Genomic DNA, 19,401 nt, shown 5'->3' with positions numbered 1-19,401 from the left:
AGTATGTTTTGGGAATTAGCTCCAGAACACCCCCCTCAGAAATTACAATCCATGGATGTTCAAGTCCTTTGTATAAGAAAGCACACTGCTCACATACAAACTATGTTCACCCTCTCATATACTTAAATCATCTCTCGCTTATAGTACTTGATAGAATGTAAATGCTATGTAAATAAACACCATCCTCTGACACTCCATTGTTTCACAAAAAAATAACAAGAAGGGGGTTGGGGATTTAGCTCAGTGGTAGAGCGCTTGCCTAGGAAGCACAAGGCCCTGGGTTCGATCCCCAGCTCCGAAAAAAAGAACCAAAAAAAAAAAAAAAAAAAAACAAGAAGAACTCATATAAATCTAGTAAAGAAACAAATTTTTCCCCAAATATTGTCAGTCAACTGTCAGACTGAAACTATAGAAACTGTACATCAACCTTGCATACATTTCAATATGAAAATTCCAAATCCACTGTAATGAAAAGAATAAGAACCAAGATTGAAGTGGAGATTTCTGGTTTCTTTGGAAGACTGGATTGTATCACGTGGTGCGTTTCTGGAGCAATCTGCTGAGAATGTTTTGCTGAGGCAGACAGTTGAGGATGCATGGTATTTGGAAAGAGTATAAGTAGAACCAACACACAGCGAGGACGCTCTTGCATTGGTTCGCCTTGCAGGACTTCACTGGTCTTCACTCACCTTTGCTCGCTGTGACTTGGAAGAGAGAATAGAGCCAAAGAACTTCTGGTATTTTGGCTGCTTCTTTATGATGGACTTGTGCGTCTGCTACTGATTCGGGTTTGGGATTTGCTGACTGGACAGGACTACCAAAACTGATTTGTGTTTAATGCTTTGGGCTGAACTGCTGATATCCTGACACGGAAGACTGGAACTGTACCAAAGAGCTACTTCTAAACACTGCCCTTGTCTGTTACCCATCTTTCTCCCCTACTTTTGGTCAGTGGGCTAGAAGGGAAGTGGAAGCATTTAAGAAACCTTACTAAAGGGGTTGGGGATTTAGCTCAGTGGTAGAGCGCTTGCCTAGGAAGCGCAAGGCCCTGGGTTCGGTCCCCAGCTCCGAAAAAAAGAACCAAAAAAAAAAAAAAAAAAGAAACCTTACTAAAGGAGGTTTTGAAAAATCTAAGCCAACACAAGATGGCCATTTAGATAATAGGACAATTCATCAGTTACTCAGTTTAAAAATAAACACTCTAGGAGCTTGAAAGATGGCTCAGCAGTTAAGAGCACTGGTTGTTTTCAGAAAGCTGGGTTTTAAATGGCAGTACCTACATGGTAGCTCCCAAAACCATCTGTAACTCCAGTTTCAGAGGCTCTGATGCCCACTCCTGGTCTCCACAGGCACCAGGCACATGACGCACATACATACAGTCAGGCAAAACATTCCTAGGCATCATTTTCATTATACATTCTTCCAAACCTTGATTCATTTGGAAGAGAATCTTCAATAGAATTTGAAGACTCCAAAATGGTGTCAAGATTTTATAAACAAACACCCTTACTCTAGCATTCAAACAACAACTAAAATGGGGATATCACAAAATAGCTATTACAGCTGATAGAAGTATGAAAAATTTTAAAAAGGTATAAGAAAGCATACTTTGTGCTCCAACATATGACAAGGGCACATGCTCCACTATGTTCATAGCAGCCTTAGTCATAATAGCCAGAAGCTGGAAAGAACCCAGATGTCCCTCAACAGAGGAATGGATACAGAAAATGTGGTACATCTACACAATGGAATACTACTCAGCTATCAAAAACAATTGACTTCATGAAATTCACAGACAAATGGATAGAACTAGATATTAGCCCAAAAGCTTGGATTACCCAAGATACAATCCACAGACCACATGAAGCTCAAGAAGAAGGACAACCAAAGTGCAGATGCTTCAGTTCTTCTTAGAAAGGGGAACAAAAATATTAATAGGAAGAAATATGGAGACCAAGTTTGGAGCAGAGATTGAAGGAAAGGCCATCCAGAGACTTCCCCACCTGGGCATCCAGCCCATACACATACAGCTACCAAACCTAGACAGTATTGCTGATGCCAAGAAGTGCATGGTGACAGGAGCCTGATATAGCTGTCTCCTGAGAGGCTCTGCCAGAGCATGACAAATACAGAGGTGGATGCTCGCAGCCAACCATTGAACTGAGAATGGGGACCTCAATGGAGGAGGTAGAGAAAGGACTTAAGGATCTGAAGGGGTTTGCAACCCCATAAGAACAACAATATCAACCAACCAGAATTCCCAGGGAGTAAACCACCATCCAAAGACTACATGTGGACAGACCCAGGGCTCTAGCTGCATATGTAGCAGAGGATGGCCTTGTTGGGCACCAATGGGAAGAGAAGCCCTTGGTCTTGCCAAGGCTCAACCCACCAGTGTAGGGGAATGTCAGGGCAGGGAGGTGGGAAGGGGTGGGTTGGATGGGTTGGGGAACACCCTCCTAGAAGAAGAGGGAAGGTGTATGGGATAGGGGGTTTATGGATGGGAAACCAGGAAATGGGACAGCATTTGAAATGTAAGTAAAAAAATATTCAATAAAGATAAAAATTTTTTAAAAAGCATATTTTCTTAATCAAAGAGACAGGAAGCCAGAAGAGAAACAAAGTCATTTGCTATTTTCGCTCCTTATTAATAGTTCTTGGTGTTGTTTTTTCCAGACAGGGTTCCTCTGTGTATATTTGGCTGTCCAGGAACTCACCCTGTAGACCAGGCTGGCCTTGAACTCATAGAGTTCCTCCTACCTCTGCCTCCCAACTACTGGAATTAAAGTCGTGTGCCACTCTGCCTGGTTTTTAATAATAATAATTTTGTTTTCCTTTTTTAACATTTATCTATTTATTTACTTACTTATTTATTTACTTATTTATTTATTTACTTACTTATTTACTTATTTATTTATTGTATATGAGCATGCTGTTGCTGACACAGAAAAGGGCATCAGATCCCATTACAGATGGCTGTGAGCCACCATGTAGTTGCTGAGAATTGAACTCAGGACTTCTGGAAGAGCAGTCAGTGCTCTTAACCGCTGAGCTATCTCTGCGGCCCCAGTAATAGTTTTCTTAAGGGTATCACTTAAGAAGAAAAGATCAAAACATCTGCAACACAGCACAGGACTTTCCCAACTGAAAGCCTGCTATCCCTCTACTCTTTACCTCCTCATATTGCTGTAGCTTGCTGCTATTGGTGGGAATAGAGTAAACCAAGCAGTTTCTGATGAGGCAATCGGACAGGTCCTCCCAGATCACCTCACCAAGCATCTCAGCCAACACGATCTCAGGGACTTTTCCAATTTCTAGGTCAGCATCAAGAGGCAAATCTGAATTCAAAGGAAAAGGTTTTAGACACACAGTCCTGACAAATTCATAATCCCTAGTCTTCTAAACTGACTCAGTTTTAAGATGGTGGGCAGAAGAGGTGACCAAGGTAACACAGAGAAAACAAAAATATATAAAAATTAAAATAAAAGGGTGGTGGGAAAGAAAAACTGCACAGATAATGCCATGGGTACCTCAACAGGCTGTGCATGACAACGCACAGTGTAAAGTCAGAACTGTTTACCTCTCTCTGCTCAGACAGACCCTGCTCACCACAGCACTCCTGCACTCCATGGCAATTCACATTGTGCCCACTACATTGTAATCATCTACCCATAAGCCATTACTCTGATTATGTAACAAGCACTCAGAAAGTATGCATTCCAAAACTAGTTTTTAATAAAAACCCTACAAAACCTTACTTCTTTTTAATAATAAAAAAAGCGAAAACAAAAGAAAGAACGCTGTACTTTTGCATCTCAGTATATGATTTAGGAATTTATCCTAAGCAAAGCTTCCGTAAGTTACATGAAGCATGCTGCCTAATCTGCCAAGTGATGTCTTCGTGCCTCCTTTGCAGTCCATCTCATGGTTCCTTTTTTCCAAAGGACCAGTATATTTAGAATAGCACATTTACCATTTAAATAACAGTTAAGAGCCAAATGAACAGCACAGTGGGTAAAGATGCTTGGCTTACCATCAATTCCCAGAACACCCACATGGTAGGACAGAACTGACCCCTAAATTGTCCTCTGACATCCACACTCAGGCTATGGTCAATAGGTAAATAAAAGGTGGCGTTCACCTTTAATCCCAGCACTCAGGAGGCAGAGACAGGAGGAACTCTGATGCCAGCCTGGTCTAAGAGTAAGTTCCAGGAACTACACAGAGAAATTCTGTCTTGAAGAAAACCAATACACAAATAAATATGAAAAGAAAGAAGAGAGGGGAAGCCAAGATGTTGGTGCTTTCTTTTAGACTCCATACCGGCTTTTTTCTGAACAGACTAGGAATAATAAAGTCATTACAGTTGTTTAAAAAAAATAAATAAGCTAGAGAAATTCTGCCTTGAAAAAAAAAAAACAAAACAAAAACAAACACACCAGTCTATATACAAGCCAACACTATAAATTATCCCTGGTTTACAAATGACTATAAAAATGTGCTCTTCACTGCTGCTCATGAATTATAAAACAGTTTCAGAAAGTCTACTGAAACAGTTTTCACTGAGATTAAAAAAATACTTGCTAAACATCCAAATAGCCGAAAATGAGCATTTGGATTTAGAAGGGTGTAATACAGAATGAGACAGGGTTACTCTGCAGCCCAGCCTAGACTGGAAGTCACTGTGATCCTCCTGCCTCAGCTTCCAGTCTACTGACTGTACAAGCATGAACAACCATACTAATATTTCTCACTGATCTCATATAAAAAAAAGGGAGGGTGGCTGTCACTTGTCACTTATGCCCCCCCAGTGTAACAGTTTAAGGAGTTCTGCTCCTATCAATTCTAAATCACTTAAACAAAATAAGTAACTTTCCTCAGAAGAATGCTGGCCGGAACATTCCACAGAACTACTGAGGAAAGCAAGGCGAACATAAGTCGGACAAGCTAGAGACAGCAGCACTGTTTTTAAAAACCAGAAGAAACTTCTTTTGTTGTTTTTTTTCAAGTCAGGGTCACCAGAGGCTTAAGTATACACTTCAGCAGTGCAGCCCTGGCTGTCCCGGACCTCACTCTGTAGACCAGGCTGGCCTCTAATTCAGAGATTCACCTGCTTCTGCCTCCCAAGTGCTGGGGCTAAAGCTGCGTGCGCACCACCACCATCTGGCTTAGAAGAACTTTTTTTTTTCTTTTTCTTTTTTTCAGAGCTGGGGACCGAACCCAGGGCCTAGCAAGCGCTCTACCGCTGAGCTAAATCCCCAACCCCAGAATTTTTTATAGGGGTGTGTGTGAGTGTGTGTGTGTGAGTGTGTGTGTGTGTGGGTGTGAGTGTGTGTGTGGGTGTGAGTGTGTGGGTGTGGGTGTGTATGTATGTGAGTGTGTGGGGGTGTGGGGTGTGTGTGTGTGTGTGTGTGTGGGTGTGGGTGTGTGTGTATGTGAGTGTGTGGGTGTGTGAATGTGTGTGTGAGAGAGTGTGTGTGAGTGTGTGTGTGAGTTGTGTGAGTGTGTGTGAGTGTGTGTGTATGTGTGTGTGTGTGTATGTGTGGGGGTGTGTGGGTGTGAGTGTGTGTGTGTGTGTGTCTATGTGTGTGTGGGTGTGTGAATGTGTGTGTGAGAGAGTGTGTGTGACTGTGTGTGTATGTGTGTGTGTGGGTGTGTGGGTGTGAGTGTGTGTGTGTGTGTGGGTGTGTGACTGTGTGTGTGAATGTGTGTGTGAGAGAGTGTGTGTGAGTGTGTGTGTGAGTGTGTGTGAGTATGTGTGTGTGAGTGTGTGTGTGGGGGTGTGTGTGTATGTGTGTGGGTGTGTGAATGTGTGTGTGTGAGAGTGTGTGAGTGTGTGTGTGTAAGTGTGTGTGTGAGGGTGTGTGTATGTGAGTGTGTGTGGGTGTGTGAATGTGTGTGGGGGAGTGTGAGTGTGTTTGGGTGTGGGTGGGTGTGTGTAATATCTGAGTTAAAGCAAAACAGGCAATTTCTAATCCAAGTACATAAAAATTAGCAATAGGCCAAGTGGTAATGTGATTTGTTCCTGATATTCCTTCATTTGTTTGCATCAGGTTAATGGGGATTTTCCCATGGAAAAATATACAACAGGCCTGGCTCATTTATCCTATTTTTAAGGCAAGTATCCCAAAACATGATGTTATCAGATGTCCAATAAGAGAAGTACATCCTAGACTCTAGCTAAAATACCATAGAAATACAGGCTCTGAGAGGTCACTAATAACCCAACAGGGCAAAGAGAAAAACTATAAATTAGGCAAGAAGACGGAGTCCCCTGTGCTTCTGTGGCATGACTTACCCGGAGACCAGTGCTTTGCTCTATAAAACGTGTAAAAGTAGTACACACATTTCCAAACTGTAAAAGGCTATTTTGGTGTACACACCTAGAAGCTGTTTCTGGAGCACTTCCAATACCAACTGGATCTTTGCAAAAGCTTCGGGTGGTGGTGGATGTTCTGAGTCCGTCGCCAGAGACTGGAAACAAATGCTAACTGAATTCGGCTGCCTTTCAATCACAGCATGGAGCGACGGGCAAGTCACCAGAGGCTTAAGTATATACTTCAGCAGCATCTGACCTGAAATCATTACCATGGGGACACTCAATGACAAACACCAGAAATACACTACTCATATATGAAATTCCCAAACGTAAGAGTAAGACATTGATTCAAAAACATAAAAAAAAAAATCAAAATTTAAAAGTCACGAGTTGCCTTTAATCCCAGCACTTAGGAGGCAGAGGCAGGTGGATCTCTGGGAGTCTGAGGCCAGCCTGGTTTACAAAGTGATTCTAGGACAGCCAGAGAAACCCTGTTTTGAACAAACAAACAAATAAACAGATGTCAGGAGCTGAAGAGATGGTTCAGAGGTTAAGAGAATTTCTTGTTACTGCAGAGTACCCAGGTTCAAGTCTTAACACCCACACATAGCTCACAACCATTCATAACTCCAGTTCCAGGGGATCTGATGCCCTCTTCTAACCTCCAATGTACCCTTGATGCAGACATACAAACAATCAAAACATATATATATATATATATATATTATATTTAATATATATAAATTTCAATATATATTATATATTTACTATATAAATTTCAATATATAAATATATTATATATATAAAATATATAAATATATATAAAATATATATAAATATATATATATAAACTTTGTTTTAAAATCATCATTAGAAGAAGTCTCTAAGGAGTAAATGTGCCAAAGATATATATCACAAGGAATGAAGAGATAGCTCAAGGTTAACAGCACTGGCTACTCTCACAGAGGACCTGGGTTCAGTTCCTAGCACCCACATGACAACTCGAAATTGTCTCTAACTCCAGTTCAAGGGGATCTAACATCTTCCATAGGCACAAAACACACACAGGATACCCATATATATAAGTAAGCAAACTAGCCATATACATAAAAATGAGTAAATTTCAAAAAACAAAATATACCCATGAAATTACACACTGCAGATTTCCCAGAGTATCCTTCCCACCTAAACATGTTTACGTTATTCAAAGACAAAAGCTGTAAAAACTAAGAACTAGTTAGGTTTGTTTTTTTTAAATATTTATTTATTTTATGTACGAGAGTACACTGTCACTGTCGTCAGACACACCAGAAGAGGGCATCAGATCTCATTACAAACGGTTGTGAGCCACCACGTGGTTGCTGGGAATTGAACTCAGGACCTCTGGAGGAGCAGTCAGTGCTCTCAACTGCTGAGCCATCTCTCCAGCCCAAGAACTAGTTTTAAAAAGGACCCATGCATTACTTAAAAAAGGTATTTGTGACCATTCCCTTTGATGAAGTTTGCGGACTCTTCAGTCATCCCTTTAACACCAGGCCTTCTGAAACTTAATGGGAATGAAACAAACCACTTACCAAATGACTTCAGCTTGGTGGGTAATTCTCCAAGAATAGAAAACGCCAAGAGGACAGAGCTGATGGATGGCAGAGGAGTCATCTCCTTCTCGGGCTGCTCAGTGCATAAATGAAGTTCTGTTTGTAGACAAGATTCTAAGCTGCTGGTATCTAAAAGGAGGAAAAAACTATCAGCTGTCTTAGCAATGTAATGTGATCCTCTCCTCTCAGCCCTTCCTCTACTGAGATTCCTAAGCACGGCTTCATTACGCCATGCTTATGTGGTTGACTGTGATATCCATGCCCTAAATATGTGCAGAATGACTAAAAGCAAGCAAGAATTGCAAAGTGAGCTCGCTTCCCAGACCGTCCACACCCCGGCACCACCAAAGGTGTAATACGAATATCAGAAAGACTTCAACACTGCTGAGAGCTTCACATCTAAAACTTTCTGAATCGTTTCTTTCAAAATACCGGGCGATACAATATGTAATATACGAAGCGGGGGCAAAATGGATATAGGAAACGGAGCAGGATAAGGTTTACTTTGAAATACACTACACTGGGCTGGAGAGATGGCTCAGCGGTTAAGAGCACTGACTACTCTTCCAGAGGTCCTGAGTTCAAATCCCAGCAACCACATGGTGGCCCACAACCATCTGTAATGGGTTCAGATGCCCTCTTCTGGTGTGTCTGAAGACAGCTACAGTGTACTCATAGCCATAAAATAAATACATCTTTAAAAAAAAAGAAAAAGAAATATACTACATTTCAAAAATCTAACACAGAAAAATATATGTCCTTCACATACCTCTTCTAAGGTAAAAATAATTTACCAAAGTGAGCTCAGTCTCAGGAGTGAGAGGAGAAAGAGAAGAGAAATGGAGGTAAATATGACCAAAATATATTATCTATTTTGTGAAAATATCATCATGAGATCTATTACTATATATTACTATATACAATATATTATTTTGTTATGTACAATATGTACTAATCAGAAAGATGAAAACAGAGATCTGAGGTAGGTCTGAAGATCAGTAACTGAGATACTGAAAAAGAATAAACTAATACATTACTAAGCGAAACGTTGTTCTTTTTTAAAGTAGACATTTAGGATGTATTTGGAGGTTAATGTGCGTCAGGCAGATTAAGCAAAACAGTCCACCTGAGGTCAGCAGCACCTTTTGATGGCGGGAACTTCCATACAACCAGCTTCTGCCAGTCTTCTCCCAGGTGGTAAAGGATGTTCTGCTTCTGTACCGTGAGCTCCATGCTGAGAGACTTCAACATTTTTAAGTCAAAGCATTTTTTTGATTTTAATAACTTCAAGCATTCCTGTGCCTGGTAACAAAATGGAATCACTGTTAAACAGCTCCTCCAGATTCACAAAAAAAAAAAAAAAAATCAGAGCCCACGTGTTGCATGACCATAAAGATATCAGACATAGGGACGGCACTGACTGCTCAGACGTCAGAGTATGCATACCTCCTCCAGGAGCCGAGCAGCAGGGATGTATTTCTTCTCTGCCAGTGCACTGTTATACTCTTCAATAGCAGAAGAAAACTGAAACAGAGAGAAGCGCAGCATTTAAATTCCTGTGTCTGTTTTAACATCAGCTTGTAAGATGTGAAAACACCATTGTCAGGGAACATCGGGACAATGAGGAGAGAGACAACCTCCTCCCCGCCACCTTAGCACTAGGGTTCCACTGAGCTTCCTTACCTCTTGCAGCTGTTTGAGCAAATTTAGGACGACAGAGTCTCTTTCCAGCCGCTGCTTCAAGTTCGTAAACTCAACAGTTGATATGTGAAGATCCCGACAGACCTAGTTTACACAACAAAAGTGTAAGTAAGTACTTCAGGCCTTACCACATCAGAGGAATAAAACATGGATAACCTATCACTAAGCCTTAGTTCCCCAGTGGGATTTAGGTTGAATTTAAACACAGTTCCCATGGAAATAAAAAGCACAGAAGATGGCTGGGAGAGGCTGGGTCCAGGTTCAAAGCCTTACCCTAAACATGAAGGCCATTCTCAGGTCAATGAGATGGCTCAGTGGGTAAAGTTCTTTTCCCCATTTACCCACCAAGCAGGATGACCTGAGTTTTAGTGACAAGCATCTAACATAGAAAACCAACAAAGAATACCTATTCTCATCAATATCAACTGTCGAGTCACCCTCTCTTCTTTTTTCTGTTTGAGACAACACAGCCTTGGCTAGCCTGGCACTCACTATATGTAGACCAGGCTGGTCTTGAGCTCGTGGAGACTTGCCAGCCTCTGCCTCATCACCTCCTCTAAACAGAGCTCATCACTTGGATTACTAGAAAGGCAGCCACAGAGACTACGATTTTTTTTAATGTTGAAGAAAAATCCACTTCTCACTCTATTCCTTTCTCGAAAGGCCTGTGCAACATCAATTTTCTCCCTTCTGTGTTTGAAGCCGCCCATACCTCATTCTTCATTCATTCAAGAAGGAAGTAACTAGGTACTCAGGCATGCAAGGTGTCTCACACCAGACTTAAATAGGTTGAGTTTTTTCCTTTGGGAATCATTTTCTCCCCTTGAGCAAGCACTCTATCTCTCAGCAGTTGTCCTTCTCCCCTCCTCCTTCACACAATAAGCTTTTTCTGACAGTGGCAGACACAATGCCTTAACTCCTTACCTCAGGCAGCCCACATCTAACTTTAAGGAAGGTATGAGTTCCCCCAGTCCATCAAAACCATCCTTGTCAAAACACTGACTTTTCTCTGCTCCACCCAAAGCCTATCTTGCCAATACCAAGATAACACACTCCCACTTTCCTTCCTCCTCCCTCTCCCTGTCCCATGGTCCCATTCTCTAATGGTTTTCCTTACATCGCTAAAATGCTTGGCCACGTCTGGAGACATTTTTTGATTGCCACACTGAAGGAGTGAATAAAAGTCAGGAAGATGAGCAGCTACAATGTACAGGACAGAATCACTCAGCCTAAAATATGGAGAGCCAAGGGTCTAGATTTGTTTCACTGACCAATCAGCTTGATCCTCAGTTATCCTTGGCTCCTAAAATACACCACATCTCCATCCCTAGATATAAAGCACTAGGCCACAGAGCATGGCAGAACAGGGGGAGCGAGAGTCCTCTGCAAGCTCATGATAAGCAGAAGAGCTGTGGTGAGTAACACAAGCCACTTCATAAACAGCCAAATTCAAGAAAGATTGTTCTGACACTTACATGTCTGAGACCAGCTGCAGATCTAAGAGAGTGCTATTAAAAGATGAAAGGGTGGTTGCGCATAGTGACACAAACCTCTAGCCTCTAATTTTAGCCTTTGGGGTTGAGGAAGCTGAAGCACTGAAAACGGCCAGCATGGGCTACACGATGAACTCCAGGATGACCCGAGTTATACATACACAGAAAGACCTTATATGGGGGTGGCAGGAGGGAGACAAGCACTCTAACTAGGAAAAGATGAAAGGACCAAATTTTAAACATTTTCATATGAAAATATTAAAGTCCTGAGATTTTCTTTAAACAAATTCCATTTGGGCTGGAGAGATGGTTCAGCTGTTAAGAGCACCGACTGCTCTTCCGGAGGTCCTGAGTTCAAGTCCCAGCAACCACAAGGTGGCTCACAATCATCTCTAATGGGATCTGATGCCCTCTTCTGGTGTGTCTGAAGACAGCGACAGTGTACTCATATACATAAAGTGAATAAATCTTAAAAAAATAATCCATTTAAATGTAAGACATTATTATTTTCACTAAGAGAAAGTTACAGTAAGAGGAAGTAATATAGCTGAGTTTGAGAAATATTTCTAGTTTAGAACTGAAGTCACCCTACCACCACTTGATTCAACCTCTATTTACCAACAAGGAAAGGAAGGTCCTGAAATGTTCCACAGGATGGTCTTGGAAATCAGGAAGCCAATATGATGCCTCCCTTAGAAACGTAAATGTACCCCACACAACGATCTATGCTTACCTCAGTCTCTATCCTGGATTTCAGCTGGTCGATGTCATTGGATAGAGTGTCCACCTGGGTGACGAGGGCCTGTGCGCTCTGCATGGTAGGCAGGAATTCACTGTACTTCTTGCTGATCATATTGCACACCTCGCCCTATAATACAGGACGGAGGAAGTGCATGACAATGAAACGAACCAGCAACTTCATTAAAAACACACCGCATCTTCCAATGTTAGAACTTTATCGAGTTACCCACTGCTCACTCCCACAATGGGTGTCCTTCAAAAACATTTCATTCATCTGTAAAACGTAGGAAGAGGACAATTCCCAAACCCCAACAATGCTCTGGATTTGTACAGAACAGACTCCGGAAATGAGAAAGATGGAGCCAAACGAATCACAAGAAACTGTATCATACTTTGTCCATGAATTTTAATCATCTACCTAACTAAACATAGAGATCTATAATCTGTATAACTTAATTTACTAGTTTCTACCTTCTGGGTTACAAAATGTTTATCTTAAAACTCCTCGAATGATAAAAAGGGCTAGGGGGACGTCTCCAATAGTAAAGGTGCCTGCCACCAAGCCTTCTGACCTCAGTTCAATTCCTGGGGTCCACACTGCTCACTCCCACATGTCGTCCTCTGACCTCCACACTTGCACCATGGCACACATGCACCCACAGACATACACACATGAATAAATAAAATTTTTATAAAGGATTGAGTCTTGTTATCCTCCTTAACTCAAAACGACTTAATACCTTCTTGAACACTCTGCACTATGTAAATTATGCTTGCCCACAAACTAATTCCTTTTATGTAAGAAAGATAATATTCTCCAAACTGACCAAAATACAAGGTTGAAGTGTCACACTCCCACAGTTACAAAGCATCTCAGAACAAAAGAGAAAGACTCTCTCAGGGAAAAAGTCAGGCATTTGTTTTATGCAGGAGGCTAAAATTGAGATGGAAGGTGTGTGTGTGTGTGTGTGTGTGTGTGTGTGTGTGTGTGTGTGTGTTTGTAGAAATATATTTAAAGTGGTAAAAAGATTAAAAAAATGGCAAAAATATGAGAGCTAGCAGTACAAGGAAGATGTCTGCTTGAGGCATAGAAAATAGTTCTCAGTTGACTGAAGATTCAAGCTTACGTACGAAATGAGTGCAATTTTCTCATCCTGGATCATTAGAAAGTCATTTTTTAAAAAAGTAAGCCACACTATAGAAATGCCAGTGACGTGAATACATAAAATTAAGAAAGCTGGGCTGGAGAGTTGGCTCAGTGGTTAAGAGCGCTGACTGCTCTTCCAGAGGTCCTGAGTTTAAGTCCCAGCAACTACATGGTGGTTCACAAGCATCTGTAATGAGATCTGATCCCCTCTTTTGGTGTGACTGAAGACAGCTACAGTGTACTTATATATAATAAATCTATTTTAAATTAAAATTAAGAAAGCTAACATCAAAAACTGTTAGGAATGGGTGTGATGGTACAGGCCTTTAATCTCAGCACTCGGGAGGCAGAGGCAGGTGAATCTCTGTGAGTTTGACACCAGCCTGTTCTACAAAGCTTGAGTCCAGAACAACCAGGGCTATTCCACAGAGAAGCCCTATCTAGAAAAAACAAAAAAGGGAAAAAAGGTAAGAAAAGAGTTGTTGCAAAACTATTGTGTGCCTACACAGTATGTTTCACATTGTCTATGAAATTAAAGAACATTTGATAAGATTAAAAAAAAAAAAGAGTTGTTAGTGCCTACCAAGTTTGCTCCCTTTAGTTTAGACTTACATGTCATTTTCAAAGAAAGTCAGTGAAGATGTGGCTTGCCAGGTAACACTAATAGATAGTGAAACTATGGCTGTGAGCCGCAAATCCATTCAGGTACCAGCTCACCAGCCCTCAGCATGCCTCAAGTTCCGTGCGTGAAGTAATACTTTTATAAACATTCAACCAGCTTTTTAAAAAAATGCGAGGAGAATGGAGCGACTTTCTTAGAATTATTACATTCATCCATAAATGGAGGAGTGGATAGTGATGACAGATTGGGTGGTTGTCCTGTCCTATGTGGACATCCGGGCTTCCAGTTCCACGCCCCGGCTCCTCAGGTTTCTTCAGTCTTCTTCTCACCGGCTCACTATTGCCCAGTTTAGTCCCCCTCCCCAACACTAAACAGACGCGGCACTCCCTCGTTACAGTCCCAGGCCTTGGTCTCCAACCGCTCTGCAGCTGTGCTCCAAGAAGCCCCCGCACTTCTGAGCCTCCAACTCAGGGTTCTCTCCGTCGGCTCAGCACCCGGATCTCCCCAGCGGCAGCCGCCTGGAGCCGCCCTTACCTTGATCTCCTCCACCCGCCGGGTCAGACGGCTGATCCTGGTGCCCAGATCCTCCTTCTCCAGGCTCCCCGAGTGGGCCAAGACTTCCGTCACGAAAGAAGCCATTGCCACGAAGCGTACCCACACCAACAGGATAGGTCACTCCAGCAGCCAGCACCGCAGCTCGGGTCCCGCCAGCGGCCTCGCCGCACGGCCTGCCGGGAAACTGAGTTCTACGTAGCCCGGCACTCGCGCACAGGCGCCAGTCACACTACAGTTCCCAGCAGGCCTCGCGCCGTCAGACGTCCGCCGTTTCGGCAGCTTCTGGGAGGCACCAAAGTGCGCAGGCGTGATCCACTCCCTACCAGTTTTCAAATGCAAATCTGTTCCCGCCAGTTTTTTTCTTTCTGTATTTTGGTTTGGTTTGGTTTGGTTTGGTTTAGTTTGGTTTACTCTAGAAGCTGAGAAATGTTTCAGGTAGTAATCCTTTATGACCCTCCCTATACTGAGTAACGTTTTCCTGTGAGATTATCTAGCTCGATAGAGTCATCGCTATCTTTTTTGTTAGATATTCATTGGGCGCAGCAGTTGAATCTGCGAATTTTGCGCTCTGGAATTGTGCGAGAATGACATCATCTCATAAGTGAAAGGATCCCCACAATTGCACCTTTTTTATATTGTTTGTTAATATGCCTTAGTATAAGTATGTTGATGCATGGATATGGTACAAATTCATACTTGGTGTAACGGTTCTGTGTGTTAAAGACATCCTTTTTGTAAAACCTTCTTTCTAAGATAGGTATGAATGTTTTGGCTGTGTCCATGGAAGTCAGAAGAAGGTAACGGATTCCCTGAAGCTGAACTTACAGATGGTGTGAGCCACCATGTGGATGCTGGGAATTGAATCCAGGTCCTGAGTAAGGGCAACCAGTGCTTCTAACCACAGAGCCTTCTATATAGAGAGCCCCTAAAACAAGATTCTTAGCACTTCCTATCAGAGATTACAAATAAATTTCACCAAAAGCTTTTTATTGTTGTTTAGTTTTTAAAGTTTTCAGCGATTTCTTTTTGCTTTGTTTTGAGACATGGTCTCTATAGCCCAGGAAGGCATCAAATTCATAGCTGTCCTCCTAGGAGCCTCAGCCTCCTGCATACAGGGATTTGACCGGAAGACAGCTGATTCCAGAAAGCGTTATTACCAAGGCGACACTCTTTGTGGGAGAGGGTGTGTGCTGTAAGAGCATCTTGTCCTCTTTATACACGTTTTTGTTACTTGGCTGGCAGAACAAGCAAGCGGTTTACAAAAGCCAAATGGAATGAATGCCATTAGCACAGCAATATCATAAAGTTTAAAAATAACAGATGGGGTGCCGATACAGGTGATTAAATCAGCAGGGATTTAGAACAGGTGTTATCTGTCTCATGTTACCTTCTAGGAGCAAGCAATAAGACCAACAAACAAGTTGAAGTTTATACAAATGTCATCCTTTCCCTTGCTAATTTACCCTTTGTCCTAGTATATTGATGATTGAAAGGAAAATTCTTGCACTGAGAGCTTGACCTTTTGTGACCTTGAACATTCTTTAACTGAGAGATGGCTTAGGAGTTAAGGAGTTCCTGGGTCCTTGTGGAGGACCCAGGTTCCGGTCCTACATGAAACAGCTCCCAAACACCTGTAATTCAATCTAGGGAATCCAATGTCTTCTTTTGACCTCTGCGAGTTCCTGTACATATATAGTACACATATATACACCAAGACACATAAACATAAAAGAAATACTAAAAATAATAAAATCGTTTCATTATTGATAGGTACTGCATACTAGGAGATAGGCACACTGTATAGTATGATTCTTATTTCTAAAAAAATAAAATAGAGGTACAGGCCGTTCGTGGTTGCACACGCCTTTAATCCAAGCATTCAGCACTGAGGAGGCAAAGGTAGGTGAGTATGAGTCTGAAGTAAGCCTGGCCTACTAGTGAGTTCCAAGCCTGCAGGCCTACAAAGACCTTGTCTCAAAGACTGAAGTGTGTGTGTGTGTGTGTGTGTGTGTGTGTGTGTGTGTGGTGTGTAGTGTGTGTGTGTCTGTGTGTGTGTTTGTGTGGTGTGTAGTGTGTGTGTATGTATGTGTGTGGTGTGTGTGTCTGTGTGTGTGTTTGTGTGGTATGTAGTGTGTGTGTCTGTGTGTGTGGTGTGTAGTGTGTGTGTGTGTGTGTGTATGGTGATGGTGGTGTCTCTGGGTGGACTTTAATGGCTTAGGCTGCTTCTTCATGTCCTTTTCTCTGCTTTCTGTTGTTCTGCAATAAACATGTACCTCTTTGATTAAAGCATCTTCATTCTTTAAAAGGTGTCCTGTGGGGTTGGGGATTTAGCTCAATGGTAGAGCACTTGCCTAGCAAGTGCAAGGCCCTGGATTCGGGCCCCAGCTCCGAAAAAAAGAAAAAAAGGTGTCCTGTGAAACTGGATCTTAATTAGATCCTGACTCTCTAGGTCCATTGCAACATCGTGTCTGTAAAACAATTCAGCTTATCCCAATAGAGGAAAGGGCAGGTGGTTCTTGTTCTGTGGGGAAAGAGAATAAGCCTTGGACTGAGAAAGCAAGTGCTCTAAGGTGGCCAGACTGTCCTTGTAAAGCAGCTCTGACTAAGCCCTCTCAGCCTTACTTGAATACTAAATGTTACTAACAATAAATGCCCAATGACAAAAAAATAACCCACAGATGAAATTTCTGAACACCTGCCTTGTGTTTTCATTGAGGAATACTACGCGGCAAGCTCTGTGCTAGGTTTGGAGACCCCAGCATGTGAATTAATGATCACACAACAACACAGCGATTATTTTCAAAATAATGACCCATGGAAAACACAGAGTGGGGAAGACTCTTTTTTTTTTTCTTGTCTTTTTTTTTTTTTTTTTCCTGGAGCTGGGGACCAAACCCAGGACCTTGCACTTGCTAGGCAGGCGCTATAACACTGAGCTAAATCCCCAACCCCTTGAGGCTCTCATTTTTTAAGGTTTCATATCTAAAATGAGTTTTCTTGGCCTCCACCCTAAACCCAATAGTATGGGTATTTTCCTTGAATGTATGAACTGCCATTTCAGTGAGACTCAAACATTGGTTCTCTGGAAGAGCAGCCAGTTGGTACACTTAACCTCTGGGCCAACCCTCCAACCGTAAGAGAGAGCTTTTATCTATCTGTTTGTCTGTCTATCTATCTATCTATCTATCTATCTATCTATCTATCTATCTATCTAATGTATATGAGTACACTGTAGCTGTCCTCAGACACAAGAGGGCATTGGATCTCATTACAGATGGTTGTGAGCCACCATGTGGATGCTGGGAATTGAACCCAGGACCTCTGGAAGAGCGGCCAGTGCTCTTAACTGCTGAGCCATCTCTCCAGCCCTCAATATCACTTTTAAATGACTGTCTAATATTACCCAAAATGTATAATTATTAACAAGCTTCAGTGGATGTTTAAAATAAATCTTCCTATATAGTTACCTAGAAAATAGATAAACATCCTTTAGATAAAGTCTCCATCCAAGTCTATACATATTTTTAATTCTCAGTCACATTTATTCAGACATGTGTGCACACGCATACAAATCGGTTCTCTCCTTCTAAAATGTGAGACCTTGGCCTTGAACTCAGGTTGTCTCACTTGGCTGCAAGCATCTTTACCCACTGAGCCTGTTTACTTGCCTCATATATTTAAAAGTATGGAAATGTCCTTGGGAAAGATCATGTCAAGGTGTATTTCCAGAACACCGATTTTGTAACCTCAGAGTCGAGAAGTGATTTTTTTGACTTTATGAATGTATTTATTAAGCACAGTGATAAATTACTCTCTGGCTATTGGACTCTTTCATGGGACCCTCCTTCAGAATCCATCCCCACACCTGATCTCGGCCACACCCCTAGGCCAAATACTACCCGATTCTGAACACCTGTCTCAGCTGGGCATTGAAAATTAACACGAGTTCTCTGCAACGTCCATCTACTCTTAACTTCCCGGAAAGTCACCCCTGCTGACCAGTCCGTGAGTTCATTATCCTCTACTGCAGAGGGCACAACCATGGCCTGTAGCTTCCGTGGGAGAGTCCAGCTTGGAGGTCTGCTCCTCTCTGTCCTTGGCTGGGTATGCTCCTGTGTCACCACCGTTCTTCCCCAGTGGAAGACTCTCAATCTGGATCTGAATGAAATGGAAACCTGGGTCTCGGGACTCTGGGAGGCTTGTGTGAATCAGGAGGAAGCTGGCACTGTATGTAAATCCTTCGAGTCCTTTTTGTCTCTGCCCCAAGAGCTACAGGTAGCTCGAATTCTCATGGTGGCTTCCCATGGGCTGGGACTGTTGGGACTTCTGCTGTCGGGCTGTGGGTTGGAATGCTTCCGGTTTCACAGGCCCAGAGGAATTTTCAAGACTCGGCTGTGCCTCCTGGGAGGGACTTTGGAAGCATCAGCTTCAGCCACCACCCTCTTTCCAGTCTCCTGGGTGGCCTATGCCACATTCCAAGACTTCTGGGATGACAGCATCCCTGAAATTGTGCCCCGATGGGAGTTTGGAGACGCCTTGTTCCTGGGCTGGGCTGCTGGGCTTTTCCTAGCTCTGGGTGGACTTCTCCTCATCTTCTCTGCTTGCCTGGAAAATGAAGAGGGATCATCTCCTTGGACGGCTGAAGCCACAGCCCCACCAGCCTGTACTCCAGTAGAGGAATTTGATGGTTCCTTCCACCTCACACCAAGACCAGTGAACCAGGTCGTCTAGAGCTAGGATCTGCCTAGAAATCTCTATAATAAAGGAATGTCAGTAGGTTCTTTTCTCTTCCTCACCCTTTATGGTTCTGTTGCTATCAGATTTGTCAAAGGTTTGATTATCTTGGTGATCTGAGAACTTCAGTTGAGAATTAAAAATCAGGGCAGTTTTTTACAAACAAGTTCATCTCATTTGAGATTTTATTTATATAGAAATGCTTTCAACTGAAGGTAATGCTTCATGCTTATAATTTCAACACATGGGAAGCTGAAAGAACTGAGAATTTAAGGCCAACCTTGCCTGCATGGTGAGATGCTGTCTCAAGCTTTGGTGGTGGGGAGATCATGGTGGCTCTCACTTGCAATGCAAGAGAACTGTCCTAAATTCAAAGCCAGCCTAGGTTACTGTGTTGAAATCATAAAAGCAATAACAATAACCCTCATAGTATTATTTACTTAATCTCTTTATTATTAATGAAGGTGTTTTAAATCTAGTGTGAAGAGGCACTG

General features: G+C 42.4%; 2 protein-coding genes across 3 annotated transcripts in view; one reads left to right on the top strand and one right to left on the bottom strand.

Moving 5' to 3' along the window:
* Positions 1-14,330, bottom strand: part of Zw10 (zw10 kinetochore protein) — a 28,188-nt gene extending 13,858 nt beyond the window's left edge. The window contains exons 1-8 of one of the 2 annotated variants that reach the window (NM_001429477.1): positions 14,153-14,330; positions 11,842-11,976; positions 9,598-9,699; positions 9,361-9,438; positions 9,041-9,216; positions 7,894-8,043; positions 6,384-6,575; positions 3,175-3,338 (exon numbers count right to left, since the gene is read on the bottom strand). In NM_001429477.1, coding sequence (NP_001416406.1) covers positions 3,175-3,338; positions 6,384-6,575; positions 7,894-7,975 — 438 coding nt within the window. In that variant the 5' untranslated portion in view covers positions 7,976-8,043; positions 9,041-9,216; positions 9,361-9,438; ... (1 more) ...; positions 11,842-11,976; positions 14,153-14,330. The remainder of the gene's footprint in view (positions 1-3,174; positions 3,339-6,383; positions 6,576-7,893; positions 8,044-9,040; positions 9,217-9,360; positions 9,439-9,597; positions 9,700-11,841; positions 11,977-14,152) is intronic. The other variant, NM_001024801.2, reaches the window with a different exon arrangement.
* A 3,884-nt stretch (positions 14,331-18,214) lies between these two features.
* Cldn25 (claudin 25) lies at positions 18,215-18,949 on the top strand. Its single transcript, NM_001398571.1, has one exon. It carries the CDS (start codon positions 18,215-18,217, stop codon positions 18,902-18,904), a length of 690 nt encoding a protein of 229 aa, NP_001385500.1. The 3' UTR covers positions 18,905-18,949.
* Positions 18,950-19,401: the final 452 nt, after the last annotated feature.

Source organism: Rattus norvegicus, chromosome 8, assembly GCF_021556685.1.
Source record: "Rattus norvegicus strain SHRSP/BbbUtx chromosome 8, alternate assembly SHRSP_T2T, whole genome shotgun sequence".
Classification (NCBI taxonomy): domain Eukaryota; kingdom Metazoa; phylum Chordata; class Mammalia; order Rodentia; family Muridae; genus Rattus; species Rattus norvegicus.
The sequence above is the reverse complement of the archived record's forward strand: the minus strand, read 5'-3'. Positions and strand labels throughout refer to the sequence as shown.

What these genes read in the sequence shown, in the direction of transcription:
- Cldn25 (NM_001398571.1), top strand. Translation starts at nt 18,215, where the DNA reads ATGGCCTGTAGCTTCCGTGGGAGAGTCCAGCTTGGAGGTCTGCTCCTC.